Below are 19,422 nucleotides of genomic sequence, written 5' to 3'. Positions count from 1 at the left end.
AATATATTCATCTGTGAAACAGTCAACCAAATGGTGATTATTTCTACACACCCTTCTGTAGTGACTCCACTGGTATGGAGATACATATATCTACTGTTCACATTTCTTAAACACATTTGAAGCTGAGTTTTTGGATATAAAAGGAACACCAATGTACCATGTACCATGAACCAAAATACTAATGCAAGTTTTTATTATCAATTACACGTCTCACAAATCACACAAAGATTCTCAGCCCTAGTACCAATAAGCCAATCTAGATGAGAAGTTTCTATAAAGTCTGTGAACAGTCTTATATAATTGCTATATTAACTGACTTGCAATAGTTTGTTAGAGATGATTTCTAAATCATAGTATTGGCAAGTAGCAAAGTTGAACTGTTGACCTCTTGAGCTTGCTATTATAACTGGGTTTTTTTGTCAAGCCAGGTTTAAGATCCTTTCGAGAGGAGCAGGTCAGATAGTAAATTGGCTAGCAAAGGTGTTTGCCAAGACTGAGACAATTGTCTGAGATGCAAATCTGGTGGTCTAGACATCAACTATTTTGACAAAGCCTTCTATTTCATGCCTTATGGTCTGAAGTTTTCTGTGTGTCCATTTTTATGATTCAGTGATCATGACTGCTTTAAATATATATTCTTTAATAAGACAATTTTTGTTGGTGTTTAAAATTATTTCAGGTGTACATGTCCACATCTTACATGTATCATCTCACTTCATTTGATTGTGAGATGCATATTTGTCTGACATGGTTTTGTCAGACTTCAACTTCTTTCTGAAACTTCCTCCTGTGGTTTAATAGGAGCAATTTTACCAAAAACAGTTGTCTCAATAAAGAATCTATTTTTTCAAAGCAGTCATCATGACATGATTTCTAAATCGATAAACTTTTGTATTGACAACTAAGTATCATGTTGAACTGTTGAGCTATTATATCGAAGGTGTTTTTGTCAACCCAGGTTTACGATCCTTTCAAGAGGAGCAGGTCTACTTTCGTCCTCTAATCCCTAACTGTTCATGGCTGTGAAGATTAAGAAGGTTGTACAGATGCATAGAACATTTTTTAACTTGTTAAAAACTAAAGGACAATACAAAATATGGTTGATGACAATGAGTGATAATAGCTATATATATATAGTCACTTAAATGGTGACGATAGTCTCAAGTGAGTCACGATATTTAGTTGTAATTATAAAATGATTGTAAACAGTTGAAACTTTTTTAAGAAGTGATTAAAAGGAGTCATAGGGTTCACTATTATATCAAATAGACACCAACAGAACAAAAAGATGAGATCCAGATGTACTGTATTAAAAAGATGATAATGCGTTACACGCAAATTTGTAAACTAGCTGCATGCTGGCTAATGTTCTCTTTGTATCATGGAGAATTGGTTCATACCATCACGGTGTTGAATTCCCAATTGCATATTAGGAACTCGTGTGATGTAAGGTTCATTGATTGCTGGTTGCTTAATCATTGAGTTAATGTCCAGTTGCCGGTGTAACGTAACGAAAAGTCAACCAAAATATGCTGTTCTACCTGAGCAATTTCAAATTAATAAAAGATAGGCTCAGCTTATGGTATAAATTTCAGTTTTATTTTGCTTTGCGGTCAGAAAACTTTTGAGCACGATTCGTGTACTCAAACTCAGAAATCACCCAATCAAATTATTGGATTTAGTGTTCCGAGCATTACTTTTAAACGCCGAGTAGACAAGACTATCACGAGATATCAACATATCTGCACACAATTAATACCAATTATGGAGATGTGGCATGATTGCATGCTTGCATGATTGTCACAGATGAGACGGAAATCTAACAGAGTTCAAATGGCGTGGATTTATGCAATTTTAGGTCACCTTACGGAAAAATCCTTACCATACAGTCAGCTATAAGAGGCACAATATCGCTGACGTCAAACCTTTACCTAAACCCATGTGGGGCAATGGTGTAACATTACAACAAAAGAACAAAAAATGAAAAACAGTTGAAAAGGGCTTTTAACTCATCAGGAAACCACCAAAAAAACACAGATCGGACGTGACAGGGAATTAATTTATAAACACCTCCACAACAAAAAAGACACTAACTTCGAAGTCTGAGAGTACAAGGCATTTACAGACGTCTAGTTCAAAACCAATAAGAACTAATAAAATATCCTGTATCTAAGACTAAAGAAATCAGTACATGCATCTCCAACATCTAATAGATTTAGTTTAAAGACGTCATTTACAATCAGAGAAAACCATGACCTTGTGCAATGCCAAAAATACCAAATAAAAACAATATTCAGCAAAAGATCTAATCATAGTACTGAATTGGTAACCTTGCGGAGTAATATGAAATGAGTTATGGAATGATTGCCAATGAGACAACTGTCCACCATGGGTGTAAGCAATTATAAGCAACCATACGGCCTTCAGCAATGAGAAAACCCCATACAGTATTATCGATTTTAAAAGACCCCGACATGAAATTGTGATACAATTCAATTGAGAAACAGTCTGATTAATAGTTTTATTTAAAGGAGCAAGAAACTGACCCAGATCGAATCTTAATTTCCCGGCTCGATAAATAAACATATTCCTAACTAGGTATAGAGATTTGCTTATGTAGAAAATGTTAACAACATCTCCGTAAAAAATGGGATGTTCTATCTAGTTTGAAATATGTTTTCCAGAGGTACAGCCATACCAATTTTTTTTTAAATAGATGAATTTATTAAAGATTAGAAGTAATTTGTGGTAACGAAATCCCTCACTTAAAAATTCACCAGTGATACATAAATTTTGTTCATTGAAACCTAAAACGTCACTTCAGTCACAGATATAGTGAACGAGTTGTGACATATAAACACCATAAGATGGTGCCACAGGAACATTAACAAAAGTGAACGAAACCCATCCCTTTTGTCGCAAAAACTGTCATTCATAACAGTACACGAATAATTCTGCTATAAGAGACACAATTGGTACCTATAGAAATGCCTATATCCTAGCGAAATGTACATAAATGTTGTCAAAGAGAAAATTAATAACTTAGATTATCTCATCACACCTCCAGTAAATATATCTAGCATAATTACCTTTAGCAGAGAAAATGGCATTATATGAGTTTAAGGATTTACATTTGCAATCGGATTTTTCAATAAGATTGAGAAAGTAAATAGGGAATGTGTTAACAACCAGACCAAAGACCAGAAAATAGCACAAGGTCCCCAATTGGCCTTCAACACAGCGAGAACATCCTGATTTTCCATAATATAAGTCAGTCATTATAAGCAGATAGATCAAATATATTTGATGTATGGAATGATTGTAAGGTGAACATGTTCGTTTAAAAGACTCATTGGAAAATCGCCGAATCATGAAAATGAGGTCATTTAAAATGACCTTATTTTCATGATTCAGTCTCAATGTTTAATTTTCTTAATCAAGTTCATATTTCGGATACCATAAGTAAACTATATTTGATATTGACTGATTGCAAGGTAAACATGTCCTTCTAACATGGTTCATTCCACCTTGACCTTATTTCCATTGTTCATTGGTCAATTTTAAGGTTTCTATCTGAGTATCTTAACTTGACCTTATTTTCATCAAAGACTTGTATAGTAATAACTGTACAAATCCTTGTTTTGATGATTTACTAATCAACGTTAAATTTTCGTGGTAAAGTCGGTTGTTTAGATATTTTCATATACTAAGAAATTTATAATATAAAGAGTAGATAAATGATATATACTCTGTCACTCACTGCATCATGTAAAGTCTCCAGATTTGAACATGTTTCAGTCATTATACGGTCTAACTTTTATACGCAAATTTACGAATAGACATCTTAAGTGTGAAATTTTGATTTGTATAGAAGTAAGGATATAACCTCTTATCTTGAGATGGGTTAGGCATAAATTAAGAGTGCTCAGCTATAAAAAGGAAAAGAATATCAATATTGAAAGTGAAACCAGGGTCAAGCATTTGTTTGACTGATTACATCCGCAAAAACTCATTCTTATACAGGTAAAATCGATGAATAAACATATTGTTTTAATCTATATTATGCCGGAAATCAAACAAACCTTCAAAACCCAATTGCACGTGTTCGATATCTATTTATATTAATGTTTATGTCGGGTTTAGTTATATGACCGTCGGCAGTCTTCCATAGACAACTCGATGATTAATTAAATGGTGTCTAGAATAAAATACACACGAATGCTGATACACATAGTCGATTCCATGCACTTTAAATTGTTTATTGTTTATCCTAGCCGATTTTTAAAATTTTGAAATACGTTTTAATATGTTATAAATCAAATATGAGTATATGAATCAAATTGGTGAACATCAGTCATTGACGGTGTTTACGGTCACGAAGAAGGATCATTTCCTACAATCTTTGGTGGCTAGCCGTAAAATTTAAGTATGTCATGTCCAGCTAGCGTTTTTGTTGTTGCCGGTTTTTGTAGGTATTAAGTAAATACTATTTACTCTTGTCTATGGCTACACGGTTGTTTTTATTTTGTAGCACATTATGAGTCAAGCTTTTTTTTCTTCATGTGTGTATGCTTTTCCATCCAATAGATAGAAACAAACAAGCTGAATTTCAGGACATTGAATCCATTGCACTTGAGGTAACAACAGAAGACAATAAGTGGTTATTTATTGGTGCATATAAACAACCTAGCATGCCAGACAGTACATTTACTACTGACTTTAACTTAACAACAGACAAAGTCATTAAAAAGTATGATAATGTTTTGATAATGGGTGATTTAAATTTCAATAAATTATGCTTGATGACAATAAAAGCTCAACTTTATATGATTATTGTGATATTTTCTGTATTAAGAACATTATTAATAAAGCAACATGTTATAATAGAAATTCGAAACCAACTCTTCTTGATGTAATTTTAACTAACGTAGAAAATAAATGTGGTAAAAGATGTAATTTTGGATGTGGCTTAAGTGATGTTCACAACCTAATTGGGGTTCAAATAAAATATGAACGACCTAACATCAAACCAAAATACTGCAAATGTAGAAGTTTTAAAAATTTTGATGTAAATGATTTTTTATCTGATTTGAATGAGTTAAATTGGGATGTTGACCCACGTAATAACATAAATACTGAGTATGAAAACTTCAACATGGAGTTTATCGAAACAGCAAATAAACATGCACCCTTTAACGAAAGAAAAATACTATTTAAACAGATACCATACATGAACAAACAGCTAAAATCTGCAATTTATAAAAAGAAAATGCTGTACAACAAATTTCAAAAAATGAATAACAGCAAGACATGGGATGCATACAAAACACAAAGAAATTTTGTCACTAAACTTAAAAAAAAATCCATAAATAGATACTTCATAGAACGCTACACGGGTGGTCCTAAGTCGAAAGATTTCTGGCCAACAGTAAAACCATTCCTTACAAACAAAGGATGCACCAGCCAAAATGAAACCATACTGCAGGAAAATAACAAAATCATCACGAACCAACAAGAAATATTTGAAATTGTTAATGACTTTTTTGTAAATGTTGCAAAAAACATTGGTGACAACAACATACAGGTGAATGACAAACACCCAATTATAGAAGCTATAAGTAATAAATACTCAAACGGGTCAACATCAAATAAACTTATTTTTCAGCCTATAAATGAAGAATTTGTTCCTAAAAGAATTGGTAAAATAAATGTTAAAAAGGCTACTGGTATAGATGGTATATCACCAAAAATTTTACACGCTGCTAAACCGGTAGTGATTAAACCTATCACACAGCTTGTAAATTTATCATTATCCACTTCCATTTTTCCAGACTCATTAAAAATTGCCCAAGTGGCACCAGATCACAAAAAAAAAAAACCAGTGTTCTTGAAAAGGGTAATTATAGACCAGTTAGTGTTCTACCTGCTATATCTAAAATTTTTGAAACAGCCATAGAAAATCAACTTACTAAATACTTTGATGATATTTTCGACCATTTTCTTGCGGCTTTTCGAGCTGGTTATGGCTGCCAGTCAACATTACTCAAAATTTTGGAAGATTGGAAAAAGGCACTGGATAACAATAAATATTTAGCGCCTATATTAATGGACCTAAGTAAGGCCTTAGACTGTCTCCCACATGATTTACTTCTTTTGACACTGAAAAAATATGGCCTTAGTCCATCTGCTTTGGAATTACTCAAAAGCTATCTGACTGCAAGAAAACCGTGTGTAAAAATAGGCCAGAGTATCAGTCAAATGCAAGATATATATAAAGATGTTCCTCAGGGATCTATATTATTTAATGTTTTCATAAATGATATTTTTCTTTTTGTCAAACACTGTGATTTATACAACTATGCTGATGATAACACCCTCTCAAAAACAGGTATTACTTTGGAATCAGTAATTAAACCCTTAGAAGAAGATAGTAATTCCCTAATCTCATGGTTCTCTTTCAACAAAATGCAGGCAAACCCAGAAAAATTCCAGGCAATTTCAATAGGTCAAAAAACACACACTCAAAATATTATTTTCAACCTAAATGGATTCAACATAAAATGTGACGACGAAGTGAAACTTCTCGGTGTAACAATAGACTTTAAACTGGATTTCAACACTCACATCTCAAATATTTGCAAAAAAGCTGCACGACTACTAAACGTTCTAAAAAGAATTGCCACTCATCTCACCAGACTTTCTAAACTTACAATATACCACTCATTTATCATGTCAAACACCAGCTACTGTCCTCTTACATGGTACTTCTGCAGTGAACAAAACACAAAGAAAATAGAAAAAATAAAGAGCACTCGGATTTATTTACGACGACTACACAAATTCTTACGATACACTTCTTGAACAGTCTTAGCTACCAGCACTAAAAATCAGAAGATTGAGAACCATGGCATTAGAGACATATCAAATAATTAATAAATCAAGTCCAGAATTCCTACATAATTTAGTAAATATTAAAGAAAATTCATATAACTTCAGGTACAAAGGCATAGCAGATATACCACGGCCAAAAACAACAAGGTATGGTAAGAAAAGCTTTAGTTATGAGGCAGCAAAACTCTGGAACTCCTTACCAAATGAGGCAAGGAGCTTATCAACTTTTGGCCAGTTCAAAAATTTTATCTCCACCTAGTGTTTTTCAGAAAAATGTACATGCAGTTCTTGTAAATAATGTACTTACTTGCTGCCCCATAACTTGATCTCTAAGCCTGCTGTTTGTTTTTTTTTTTTTGTTTTTTTTTTATTTTTTTATTTTTTTATCTTTTTGCAGTTATTTTTATTTTTTATTTAGCCATTTATTCTTTTGCTTATGCATTACCTTCGCTATAGCTGCATGTAGTCTTTTGTTTGTGCTTATAGTGTTTAATTTTGCATTTGCTACTCTGATATCAATACTATGTGCTACTATATATGTGCTGATATTAGACATTTGTTTTAATATATCATGCTTAGCTTTTATTCTGCATGTGCTATCTATGCATTGATATATATATATGTGCTGTCTGTCTGTCTGTTTGTGTTGTGTGTGTATCTGATGTTATTACATGTATGTTTTGTTTATTTTAAATATCAGTCGGTTAAAGAGCTCTTAAGAGCTCATGTTCTCTGTTATTGTGTATATGTGCAACCCGACTTTAAATAACGATTACTCAAGTTACTTTATCCGAATCCAGTAATCATATAGCTGACAATTGATCGCTTTATGTCTATGTCTGCTGGTTTAATATGCCAATATATAGACTTTTATTCAATAGATAATATTTTAAAATAGAATAAATTACATACCTGTTATTATGTGTGATTCACTGGAAACCATTAATATATTGGAAATTAAATGATTATGACCGGATATGTCATACGGGTTTTATAACTATCGTAGGTCGGATTGAGCTTGACATAATTTAGAATAATGTTGGCGCCAAAATCAATTTGCGGGAAGTAAACAAAAAGAAACTTAATCATGCCCACTGTAAAACCTATGCGTTATGCCCACAGCGATGGTCATACTGACGTATGCTTTGAGGAAAGTGGAAAGTAAGCTCAAGAGATGTCTATTATATAAAGTGCATCATGTGATCTCCGACGGGCTGAAATGGCATGACCCCCCCTTTTTTTTTATATCTAGCAGTGTGTCTAGTATCTGATATTTAAAAAAATATGAATGTTTTATGCTCTTCTCCACATGTCATTACAGTATCAGCAGTTTATGCTGCCCATCTATTCAGATTATCCATGACTGGCAGATCCAGAACTTTTTGTAAAGGGGGGGAGGGAAATGACTGGCCTAAGACTAAGGAGGGCGAGCTCAAGTGATCCACTATATAATCAACAAAATAGTTCCCACAAGGGGGAGCCGGCCCCCCTGGATCCATCTACATGGCAAATCCACAGACGCTTTTCATTTTTAGGCAGTTATATATATAAGCTGCCTTATGCAAGCACCCTAGATTTGTGTTCTACCCAATAAATGCTGAAATACGTGCCATTGTTATTAACTAGCTGGATATTATGTTATTTATAACTAATTGAAGAGTTTTTTCATACTTTTAATTCTGGATAATTACAAAAAATATGACCAGAAAAACCTTAAATGATCGTCGAATCACCCAAAAGTTTTGAAGTTGCATGTAGGAAGTAGAGCACATTAGGAATCCTTATGTAGTTTATTATCCCCTGAGCTTTTGGCTACGATGTCAAAGAACAAATGTATGAAATATTTAATCGCCTAAAATCTCTGAAGACAAGTAGTTTAGATTTCCCAAATGGCAAAAGTCCTAGGGATATTGTTTGTCGTCAATACGTAGTCAACTATGTCAGTAGTCTATTAAAATATGTTCAACTGTTCATGTTGGCGGCAATTTTAAATTAGAAGACGAAATTTTCGTATTTTTTTACTTAAGAGGCTGGGGTTCAAATTAGCGGTTGTCCGAGGACCGCAACCTTCCACTTTTGAAGTCGGACTTTCGACTTGGTTACTAGCTACGCCCGACATGCTCAACGGATCTTGAAAGAAAATAAAAAATAACTTTGCAAACCTTTTTACCAAAGTCTCTAAATAAACGATCTCAAAAAACTTATTTTCATCATTATTATTCATGACAGCGATGTTCATTTTGTTCAACCTCTAGCTTTATACAGAAAATCGCCAACATACAATGTGTAAATTCGAGTAAAATCGTATCTGAAAGACAAAAACAACATTGAAAACAAAATGGACGCCGAAGACTATTACAATATTGAATCCGATTTCAGAAGTGGATAAGGGTAATTCCGGGTTTTGGCAATCAGCTAAAAAAAAAATCAAGACAGGTGACAAAATACATCTATGCATGGTAAATAAATATAAACACTAGAATTGAAAACCAAAAATATATGTAAAAGAAAGAAAAAGCAGAAAATATTTTGTACAGAAACTCAAAATTACTTTTTGACAAATTTTAATGTCAAAATACAATACAATGTGACAGCTGGGAACAGTATATCTAACAATATATATGTTCTTTGTGACAGTATAAATTTTCTTAATCAGTGATAAATGTTGATAATGCATGTTAGATGCTTTTAAAGTGTAAACATATTACTGCAATTTCAATGGGTATTTTTTTCTCAATTTTGATGGGTCAGTTAAAATAGCTGGAAGTTTCTTACTTTATTTTCACAAATAGTGCAACTAGATTATATGATACCTGATTGTAAGCAAATCATATGATATAATATAGGTGGAGTCCTTTGGGCCACTCTACCCCCTCCTGTTTGATAACTTTGAAACGGATGAGATCCCCACCCCTCAACCATATACATTCATGGAATGTATGGGACTATATAACTAATCAAATGAAATATAGGGGAAGTCCCTAGGGTCACTCCACCCCCTCCTGTTTTAGAACTTGGAAACAGTCAAGATCCCCATCCCTAAACCATATTTATTCATGTATGGGACAATATAACTAATCAAATGAAATACAGGGGGATTCCCTGGGGTCACCCCACCCCTCCTGTTTGGAAACTTTGAAACAGTCGAGATACCTATGAACCATATATATTCATGTATGGGGCAATATAATAAATCAAATGAAATAATGGGGGAGTCCCCACAGTCACCCCACCCCTCCTGTTTGAGAACTTGGGAAACGGTCTAGATCCCCACCCTTAAACCATATATATTCATGTATGGGACAATATAATAAATCATATGAGATATAGGTGGAGTTCGGGGGGCCACTCTACCCCCTCATGTTTGAGAATTTGAAAACGGTCAAGATCCTCATCCTTAAACCATATATATTCCTGTATGGGACAATATAACAAATCAAATGAATTATAGGGGAGTCCCTAGGGTCACTGTACACCCTCCTGTTTGAGAAATTGGAAACAGTTGAGATCCCCACCTCTAAATTAAATGAAATATAGGGGAGTCCCTGTGGTCACCTAACCCCTCCTGTTTGAGAACTTGGAAACAGTTGAGATCCCCACCTTTAAATTAAACCATATATATTCATGTACATGTATGGGACAAAAGAACTAATCAAATGAAATATAGGAAGAGTCCTTAGGGTCACCCTACCCCTGCCTGTTTGATAACTTGGAAACAGATGAGATCCCCACCCCTCAACCATATATATTCATATATTGGACAATATAACAAATCAAATGAAATATAGGGGAAGTCACTGGGGTCACCCCACGCCCTCCTGTTTGAAAACTTGATAAAGGTCAAGATCTCCACCCCTAAACCATATATATTCATATATTGGACAATATAAAAAATGAAATGAAATATAGGGCTAGTCCCTAGGGTCACCCCTTCCCCTCTGGTGTGTGTTTTGAGAACTTGTAAAAGATTGAGATACCAACTCCTAAACCATATTCATTCCTGTTTGTCATTTCAAAAAGATTGAATGACATACAAGGTCAATCTCGTAGGCGTCACATACGCATATCACTTTGCAAGACCTAACCAATGTGTACTAGACTTTGCCCAATGTCAGGCGACCATGGGAATGAATAATTATGGGAGCTTTGTTTGGGAGACTTCGTAACAGCATTATGTTACATTTATTTCTTTATTATAAAATTTTATTGATGGAAAAAAATGAGTAGGTTTAAAGAAATTAGAATTTACCTTAACCCTTTCAACGCTATACAAGGCATATGCTGCGATGACATACGCCCTGCGCCACTGCTATTCGCGGCATATGCCGCGATGACAACAGATTTTTCATCAGGACTCTTAAACCATTCGGTTTTCATTCGGGTCCTCTCTAATATTTCCTTGTATGAATCGAGGATATACTAGGTCTCATTTGCGCTTGAAATCCTTTTTTTTTAATTGTAAAATCATGCAGTAGAAGGAAACTGAAGGAAAATAAAAACAAATGTTTTGACAAATGCAAATGGCGGAAATCGGAAACGAAGCTGTAAATATGGAAATATTTCAGCATTTCTATGGCAAAACTGACAACGAGGATTAGTTAAAAGGTTTCTTGTTATCTCAATGTGTTTATTACATTTAATTCGTGTGGGAAATATGATTTGATCAATCATTACGAGACGTAGAAAAAGGGGGGAAAACGGAGCCACTGATTTGTGCCACGAATACATATTACGTTGTGTATGGTTCAATACGCTATGGAATTGAACAATTGGTGTCTTCTTTATTATATGGCAGATAAAACAACAAAATAGATGAAGACTAAAATTAGTTTTTATTCAAAATTCAACACAAATGTAATAAATTACACCTTTTACCTGTTAATTACCTGAAAATGCAGGTAACCTGATAAAAATTTTACTGAAATAACTGCCTAACATTACAGTTCATACTCTCCTGAGCATTTTTTATGCAATAACTTTCTCTTTATCTCTTATAATAAAAAAGATACAGCAGTCTGAAAAGGAATATACTGTTCTAATGAATGAACACAAAAAAAATGCAGCAGCAGCAGCCATTTTTCTATTTTTTTGTGTAGCGTTGAAAGGGTTAAATGGAAAATATATATATATAGTAATAAGATCACTCATAGAACTTGGACATTTTGTTAAGACACATGATTGGGATTGATAGCATGCATGCCCTTGAAATCACCCTTACATTACTGAGTATTATTAACAATTAATAAGAGTTGTTGGTAGGTTTCTTTCGTACCCTCACGGGAAGTCAAGGTCATAATTAACCACCATCTTTGTATCAGCTTGAAAGGCCTACATTTTGGTTTCTGTTGGTGGTTTGTATTTTCACTCAGCTTTTCAGAAATTTAAAATTTTACTATTCTAGATTAAATTTCATATTTCAGTTATATTCAGCTATAAGATACTGTATGTAGCAGTTGATCATTAGTATGTATTTTAGATAGTACTAGAACACACCCGTGATATCACGGGTCTGTGACTGAATTAAAGTATATAACTATGCGTAAGCCTTATTTTAGTATTGGTATTGTCATGCACAGTTTTCTCTGCTTTCAACATCTTTTTGTTTGAACCCGTCGACCTGGAACTTATCAATTATTGGCATTATTATTTATTTGGAAAGCAAAAGGGGAAGGAGTATGTTTTAATCAACAGCATTGTCCTTTATGAGTTATAAATAAAGTTGAATTCATTGATTCGCTGTTTTAGGGTTGACATCAAAAGATCGATGTAGGATAAAAAACTTAAATCAAATAGTTTGGGGGTGGGGGGGGGTCAACATTGCTGCAAGTTTTGTTTATCTAAAATCGATTTTACATATATCCCTATTGGTCAATCAATTTTTCCCAAATTAAGTTAAGAGGGGGGTGTGGGGGTCAGTGAAAAATTTTATCCTTCATTGAACTTTTGATGTCGTCCCTTACATCATTCCGGCTAACAAATTGAAAATTGTACCTATATATATATATAGTATTCGTATTGTCATCTTAGAAAGTCATACTGTTTAAAATAGTACAATCGGCAACAATGTGACAATGATTGAATTTAGTAGTATCAACCCTGTGATTATGACCCGTGTATATAGCAAAATCCTTAATACACCGTTTGGTGGTGCGCCTGTCAGATTCGGAACGTACAGATAAGGTAATAGGTAACAGGTGATTCAGAATATACTATTGGTATTGGTATCGGATTCGACCCGGAACTTGTTAATTATTGGCAATATTAATTATGTGGAAAACAAAAGGGTCTGGAGTGGTGTAATTTTTAATCAACACCATTGTCCTATATTAGCTATATATAAAGTTGAATTCTTTGAATTGTCGTTTTTACCCGATGACGGCTGACAAATTGGACCTCGTTATTTTAGTATTATAGATGTCTGCACCATAATCAACCTTTGTGGTTATTTTTATTTCTTTTTTCCAGTTTAGGGTCTCCTTCAAAAGATAGCATCAGGTATAAGATCTTGGTCTCTCACAATTCTTAGATGTGTTATATCGATTTTTATAGGTACATACTGACATGTGGTCAAGATGGAGACGTAAGAGTATGGGAAGGGATTGATGATGATGACGCTGTTTCTCACAAAGTTGGTGACAAAGCATTTGCAATTGTATTCAAGGTAATATATATATATATAATCAAGGTACAAGCTGTTGTGAGCATTTAAAGTCACATTTTCTTTTCAGTTGTATAGATTTCTGTCCTATGTCATTAACAACAACTATTTCATGTATGTATGGCTGTCCCAGTTATTTTTTAGCTCCCGGTAATAGACTTAACCCTTTATCTGTCAAAGGCTGAAAATAGATTTTACACCCCTACATGCATCTATACATTTGTATAAAAAAAGCCTATGAACATAAAATTTCATCTCTGTTGCTAACTTTATTTAAACATTTTAAAGACCAGATAAAATGTTGAGACAAACATGTAGTATTTGAATTTATCAAGCATTGTTAATTTTTTTCAGAATAATCGTATCATAACTGCCTCTGACTGTAACACTGTTCAGGCATATACATTTCCTGAAGGAGCTCCAGATGGAATTTTGACTCGTTTCACTGCACCTGCTAATCATTTGGTTGTAAATAAATCGGGGAAGAAACTAGTTGCAGGTGCAAGGTAACCAATAATTGTACAAAATATTCAATTCAAATTAATGTCCCAATGTAGAAATAACAAAAGTTATCAATTAAGCAAAATTAACTGTATATCAAGTTTTAGATTTGAAGTGTGTTGTGTTTTAGTTTTGGTGTTAGATTAGAAGGCCAATTAATATGATTAGGTCTTCTAATGTTCATTGTTTGCTTTTTATGGCCATCTACAAAGTACAAAAACAATTGTTTTTGTCTATTATTACTTTTTATACGACTGCAAAAAAATTTTGCGTTCGTATAATGGTATGATGTCGTCTTTGTCCGAAGACACATTTGGTTTCCAGACAATAACTTTAGTTTAAGTGAAAGGATCTCTATGAAATTTTATAAAAAAGGTTCAATACCTCAAATGGAAGGTTGGGATTTATTTTGGGGATGATGGTCCAAACCGTTTTGGAATTAGGGGCCCAAAACAAGCATTTTTCTACTTTCAGGATATCAACTTGTGTAATAGTATTTCAATTGCTCTTAAATTGTACCACAATGTTTAATACCACAGGTAAAAGGTTTGGATTGATTTTAGGGGTTAAGGTCCCAAAGGTTTAGGAATTAGGGGCCAAAAAGGGGGCCCAAAATAAGCATTTTGTAGTTTTCAAACAATAACTTGTGTTTAAATGTATGAATCTCTTTGAAATTATACCACAAGTTTCCATACTATGAAGGGATGTTATTATTGACTTTTGGGAGTTATGGCTCAAAATATTTTGGGATTAGGGGCAAAAAAAGGGGAAACATTAGGGTTTTGGTCAATGGACAATTAAGACAATTTAAAACCAGTGTAAGGGAGGTAACTCAAAAACATTCAAAGAGGGGGGGGTAGTAGTTTTTAATTTTTTTCCCCAAATTTCTCAAATTCCAAAATTTTTAAAAGTTTGATAAAGAAACCTTTAATTGCATAATAGATTTGTAAGATGTCGACATTTGTTTTGTGTCAGAAACTCATATTATGTCAAAAATTTGATCACAATCCAAATGCAGAGCTGTATCAAGCTTGAATGTTGTGTCCATACTTGCCCCAACTGTTCAGGGTTCAACCTCTGCGGTCGTATAAAGCTGTGCCCTGCGGAGCACCTGGTTTATTTCAAAATTGTTTTTTCTTAATGATATGTAATAATACAGAGATAAAGATTCTGAAGATGCAGCATGTTTTCCAATGAGACCACTATCTTTCAGAGTCCAAAATTATACATAGATGTAGGCAACTGTACATTAGATAAAAATGATGTTTATATTTTACTTATGTTTCAGTGATTTTGTGATAAAGATTGTTGATACAGATACAAGTAACAGTAAGACATATTCAGGACATGAGGCACCCATTCTTAGCGTTGCTCTTGATCCAAAAGAGGAATTCTTGGTAAGACGTTAAACAGTCATAAGTGTAAACATGTTTGTATAGTGAATAAGTGCATTTGATATAATAATGGTTATAATTTTTTAGTGTGATGAATTAGGTAAAACTTGTTATTTATATTTGGTAAATCAATATTGAAACAGTATACATTCTTTTGAATTAATGTTTCTATTGGGTATTTTTCTGTTTATACAAATTGCATATTATATGTAGATGTAAATTATGGTTGTTAAAAAAATGGGGTTGTTCCTGTAATTGGTGTCTCTGTCATAAAAGTTTAAGTTTAATATCTTCTTTAACATTGCTTTCAATGTCAATTGATCCTGTACCCTAATTCCATGATATGCATAATTGAAACATTTGCATACCTGTCAACTGACCCGTATTCTGCGGGTGTGACCCGAGATTTTCACAATTTTAAGGGATCACCCGGGACACCCGCCGGGTCATTGAATAACCCGAGAATTCCAAAAATGACCCGTTTTCACCTGGATTTCTTAGCCTTGAGATTGATTTCATAAGTGATTTTCGGCAAATTCGTAATTCTTTCATGAACAGGAATTTCAGCTAGGTGTGTAAACTGTCAAATTAAGTGCCCCATTTAGTGCATGGCTTCACTTGACAGCTTTGGTGTCAAACACATTGTTAATTAACACTCATTACCTTAGCTTTAGATCATAAATAAATTTCACTGTTTTACAAACATTTTTCAACTAGAGTTACTTCCCCTTTTTTGTCACCATTCAAAATTGTTCGTTATATTTACGTTTTTTAGGGTAAAAAGGATTAAATCTATAACAAATTGAATTCAAATACAAATTGACAAATAACTTATCATTATTTTCATACTTTAATACAATTATAAAAAAAAAGTTGAAAATTATTTTTTTCATCTATACTTCCTTTCACTGTTTAACTTTATTTTACTATACTCTAATTTCAACTTCTACTTATATCTGAAATTGTTTAAAGGCTTCATGTGTAGATTGAAGATAGAATAAACTTCGTATATAGACTGGATTTTGATAAATGAGACTGAAATACTATGAAAGGACACTAGATAGTGTAACACAAAAGTATCAAAAGCTTGTAAAAGAGCAAAGAAATAATAATTAATATTTTTTTTAAGTATCTTAACCAAATGAACATGTTTTGGAAACTTTGCTTTATGTTATAAGAAAAATGTCCCCTGAATACTAAAATTCAGCTCGAAAAAGTTTGTACGCGTTATGACCTGAGATTTCATTCTTCAATGCAGGTCATGACCTGCATTTTCAACGACACAGGTTGACAGGTATGCATTTGTATGCAAATATGATAACTGCTTTTTATTTTTCAGGCATCATCAAGTTGTGATGGAACGGTCAAAATATGGAAAATTGATGACCCAAAAGTAGTGAAATCTTTCAATATTATATCTAAATGCAGTGATGTTAGGTAAATAAGTTAATGTTTTCCTGGTTGTTTTTTTTATGAAAAATTCACTTATTTTTAGTCTGTTTATGTTTTTGTATGAAACCCAGTGATTAAATTAATAGCGTTAGTGGGCTAAAATGTCTGATATACACCAATAACAATTCTTGAAAAGTGTACACATAAAGATGTTAAATAGAAGTCATGCTCTTGAGAATTAGAAATTCAGCAAAATTAGTGTTTCTCATGCAATTATGTCAGTTTGAATTGATTATTCAGAAGGTTAAAACTAATCCAAATCAAATATAAATTCAATCAAATTTCAGCTATGTGATCCTCTGTTTACTTCAGAAAGTTGTGTTTAATTTGCAAAAGGGACAGATTTTGGTTTATATCAATTGTACCTTAAAACATTTTGATTTTTTTCCGAAGGAAATAACTCATACATTTCGAGTACAGGGCAGTATTAGAATACTTGCATTTAAATGTCTGTATGTCTCTTCAGGTCATGGTATATCTATTGTAAATGACATAATATTGAACTATTTTATTACAGTTTATCAAAGACTTTGTGTCGCTTGTGTTGGGAAAAACAGAAGGGAGAGGTAATATATTAAAAACTCAATCCTAAGAACTTGATTTTGATTTTAAAATATCTTGGAGAATGTTTATTTTTTTCTTATTGAGAGTAATAACTTTCTGCCGCAATTTAATTGCATTAAATGTATTCTATTTGAAGAGCTGCTTTTTTTTGTAGACTTAGTAGCTTCATCATTTTTTCAGCAAAATTTTCAAAAGAAGTTAGCTGCTTAGTGTATAGTGTTGTTCCGATGATCGGAATAAGTCGGAAATCAGTTGGTTGGGCCTGGCGATGTCGATAATCGATTGGGATATTGTTCAATCGATTGTCGTTATAGTTTCCGGACTTTTAGCTTATCAACTTCTTGTCCGTTTGAGGTTTGCATTTTACATGCGCTGTCAAACAAATAATAACAAAAAATATCAGTCGATGACAATAACAATGTCAAAAATTCTATAATTAAAGAAATAACCAATTTCCGTCTTTATAAACATGACAAAAGCATTGACTATTAATATATACAGATTGATGGAATGTTATTTAAAATAAATAACTTTGTATGAAATACTTTTTCCATACCCGTACTTGTTACTTGAGAGCGTACATAAAATCATTCCGATTTTAGACAAAATAATTTCTTTGCTTCATTATAACGTGTTGCAAATTGCCTTTTAGGCCATGGTTTTTTAATTTGTTGGTTTACGGATTTTACCAATGAAAAAGTCGGGTCGGTCGGTTGGCAAAAAAAAGAAAAAAAATATGCTATTTTGTCATCATTTCTTAGATTTTAGTTCGATGAAATCAGCTGTCATAAACATCGCATGACATTCTAATAATTTCCCGTAAACAAAAAGTGGACGGGGACTGCACGGATATCGTCATTTCACAAACATGAAAAACAGATTCGGGTAGCTCTTAATCAATTCCCGATAACTTGGTGGGCTTGGTGAATTACGATCTTCAAGCACGAAAACTGATAAAGAAGAAAAAATGTAAACACGTCGTACGAAAATAAGTTTCAACACACATGTCAACAAACGTAATGGACTCGTCCACTGGAAAAACGAGGATATCGGATTAATCTTTTGTCATGCATTCCCGTTTTTTTGGCCAAATGGACGATATTTTTTTATGATCTATGAAGCAAGAAAATTTCAAATGATTTGTTAATATTTAGTACTTTAACTTGACGTCTTCTACCTGTCCACATTTGGACAAGTCTATTTCTATCAGATGATGCATCTTACGGACTGATGACAAATACGGTAAACGAATTGATTTTGTAATTGGTTTTAAACACAGGTTTCGTTTCGCAAAATTATTTGCGCAAACCACATTTCAAGGTCAGTTATAATTGATTTCTCTATTTTTAGAAACGTAAACTGGAAGTTTTATTTTTTTCACTACAGAAAGTGTTATCAATTTTGATAGTGATTAATGCATTTCATTTCATAAAAAACGAGTATTTTAATTATTTTTTAGGGATAATGCATTTGTTACGGTCGGTGGGAATAAAAAAGCATGAAAGTGAATTTTATTTTTATTCTGGAAATCGGCAAAATCGGATCGGCGGATCCGTAAACCAACAAATTAAAAAATTCTGGCCTTATTAATGTTTGATCCATTTGTAGCATCAAAACGTCATATTCATTTCTAAATTGCTTGTCAAACATCGTTTATTTTTGTAAATTTTCCGAAGTTTGTCCGCCATTTTAAAATATAAGAATCACGAATCTGATACGGTTCAACTATGTAATAATTCCGCATTCTTGCAATTATAAGTTCAGACGCACGAATGACACAATTGACAGAAAAATAATGATCACAAAAGTGAAAAAAAATGCATTCTACACGAATTAACAGACATTGGCTTAATCCCCTGTGTTAACTGTATATAATTCAATGCAAATGCATTGTTTTATTTTTTTCTGTTAATTTTGAATTTTTTAAAGTTAAAAAGTTTAAATATCTTTTCTTAACTACAA

At 33.0% G+C, this 19,422-nt stretch overlaps 1 protein-coding gene across 1 annotated transcript in view; it reads left to right on the top strand.

Annotated features, from left to right (window-relative positions):
• The first annotated feature begins 7,914 nt into the window (after positions 1-7,914).
• LOC143067961 (WD repeat and HMG-box DNA-binding protein 1-like) overlaps positions 7,915-19,422 on the top strand; it is a 43,444-nt gene continuing 31,936 nt past the window's right edge. The window contains exons 1-6 of the mRNA XM_076241629.1: positions 7,915-8,052; positions 13,441-13,552; positions 13,904-14,055; positions 15,339-15,447; positions 16,784-16,881; positions 17,414-17,462. Of these exons, the coding sequence (XP_076097744.1) occupies positions 7,979-8,052; positions 13,441-13,552; positions 13,904-14,055; positions 15,339-15,447; positions 16,784-16,881; positions 17,414-17,462 (594 nt within the window). The 5' untranslated portion in view covers positions 7,915-7,978. The remainder of the gene's footprint in view (positions 8,053-13,440; positions 13,553-13,903; positions 14,056-15,338; positions 15,448-16,783; positions 16,882-17,413; positions 17,463-19,422) is intronic.

This window comes from Mytilus galloprovincialis, chromosome 3, assembly GCF_965363235.1.
Source record: "Mytilus galloprovincialis chromosome 3, xbMytGall1.hap1.1, whole genome shotgun sequence".
Taxonomy (NCBI): domain Eukaryota; kingdom Metazoa; phylum Mollusca; class Bivalvia; order Mytilida; family Mytilidae; genus Mytilus; species Mytilus galloprovincialis.
This window is presented reverse-complemented; position numbering and strand designations above follow the sequence as displayed.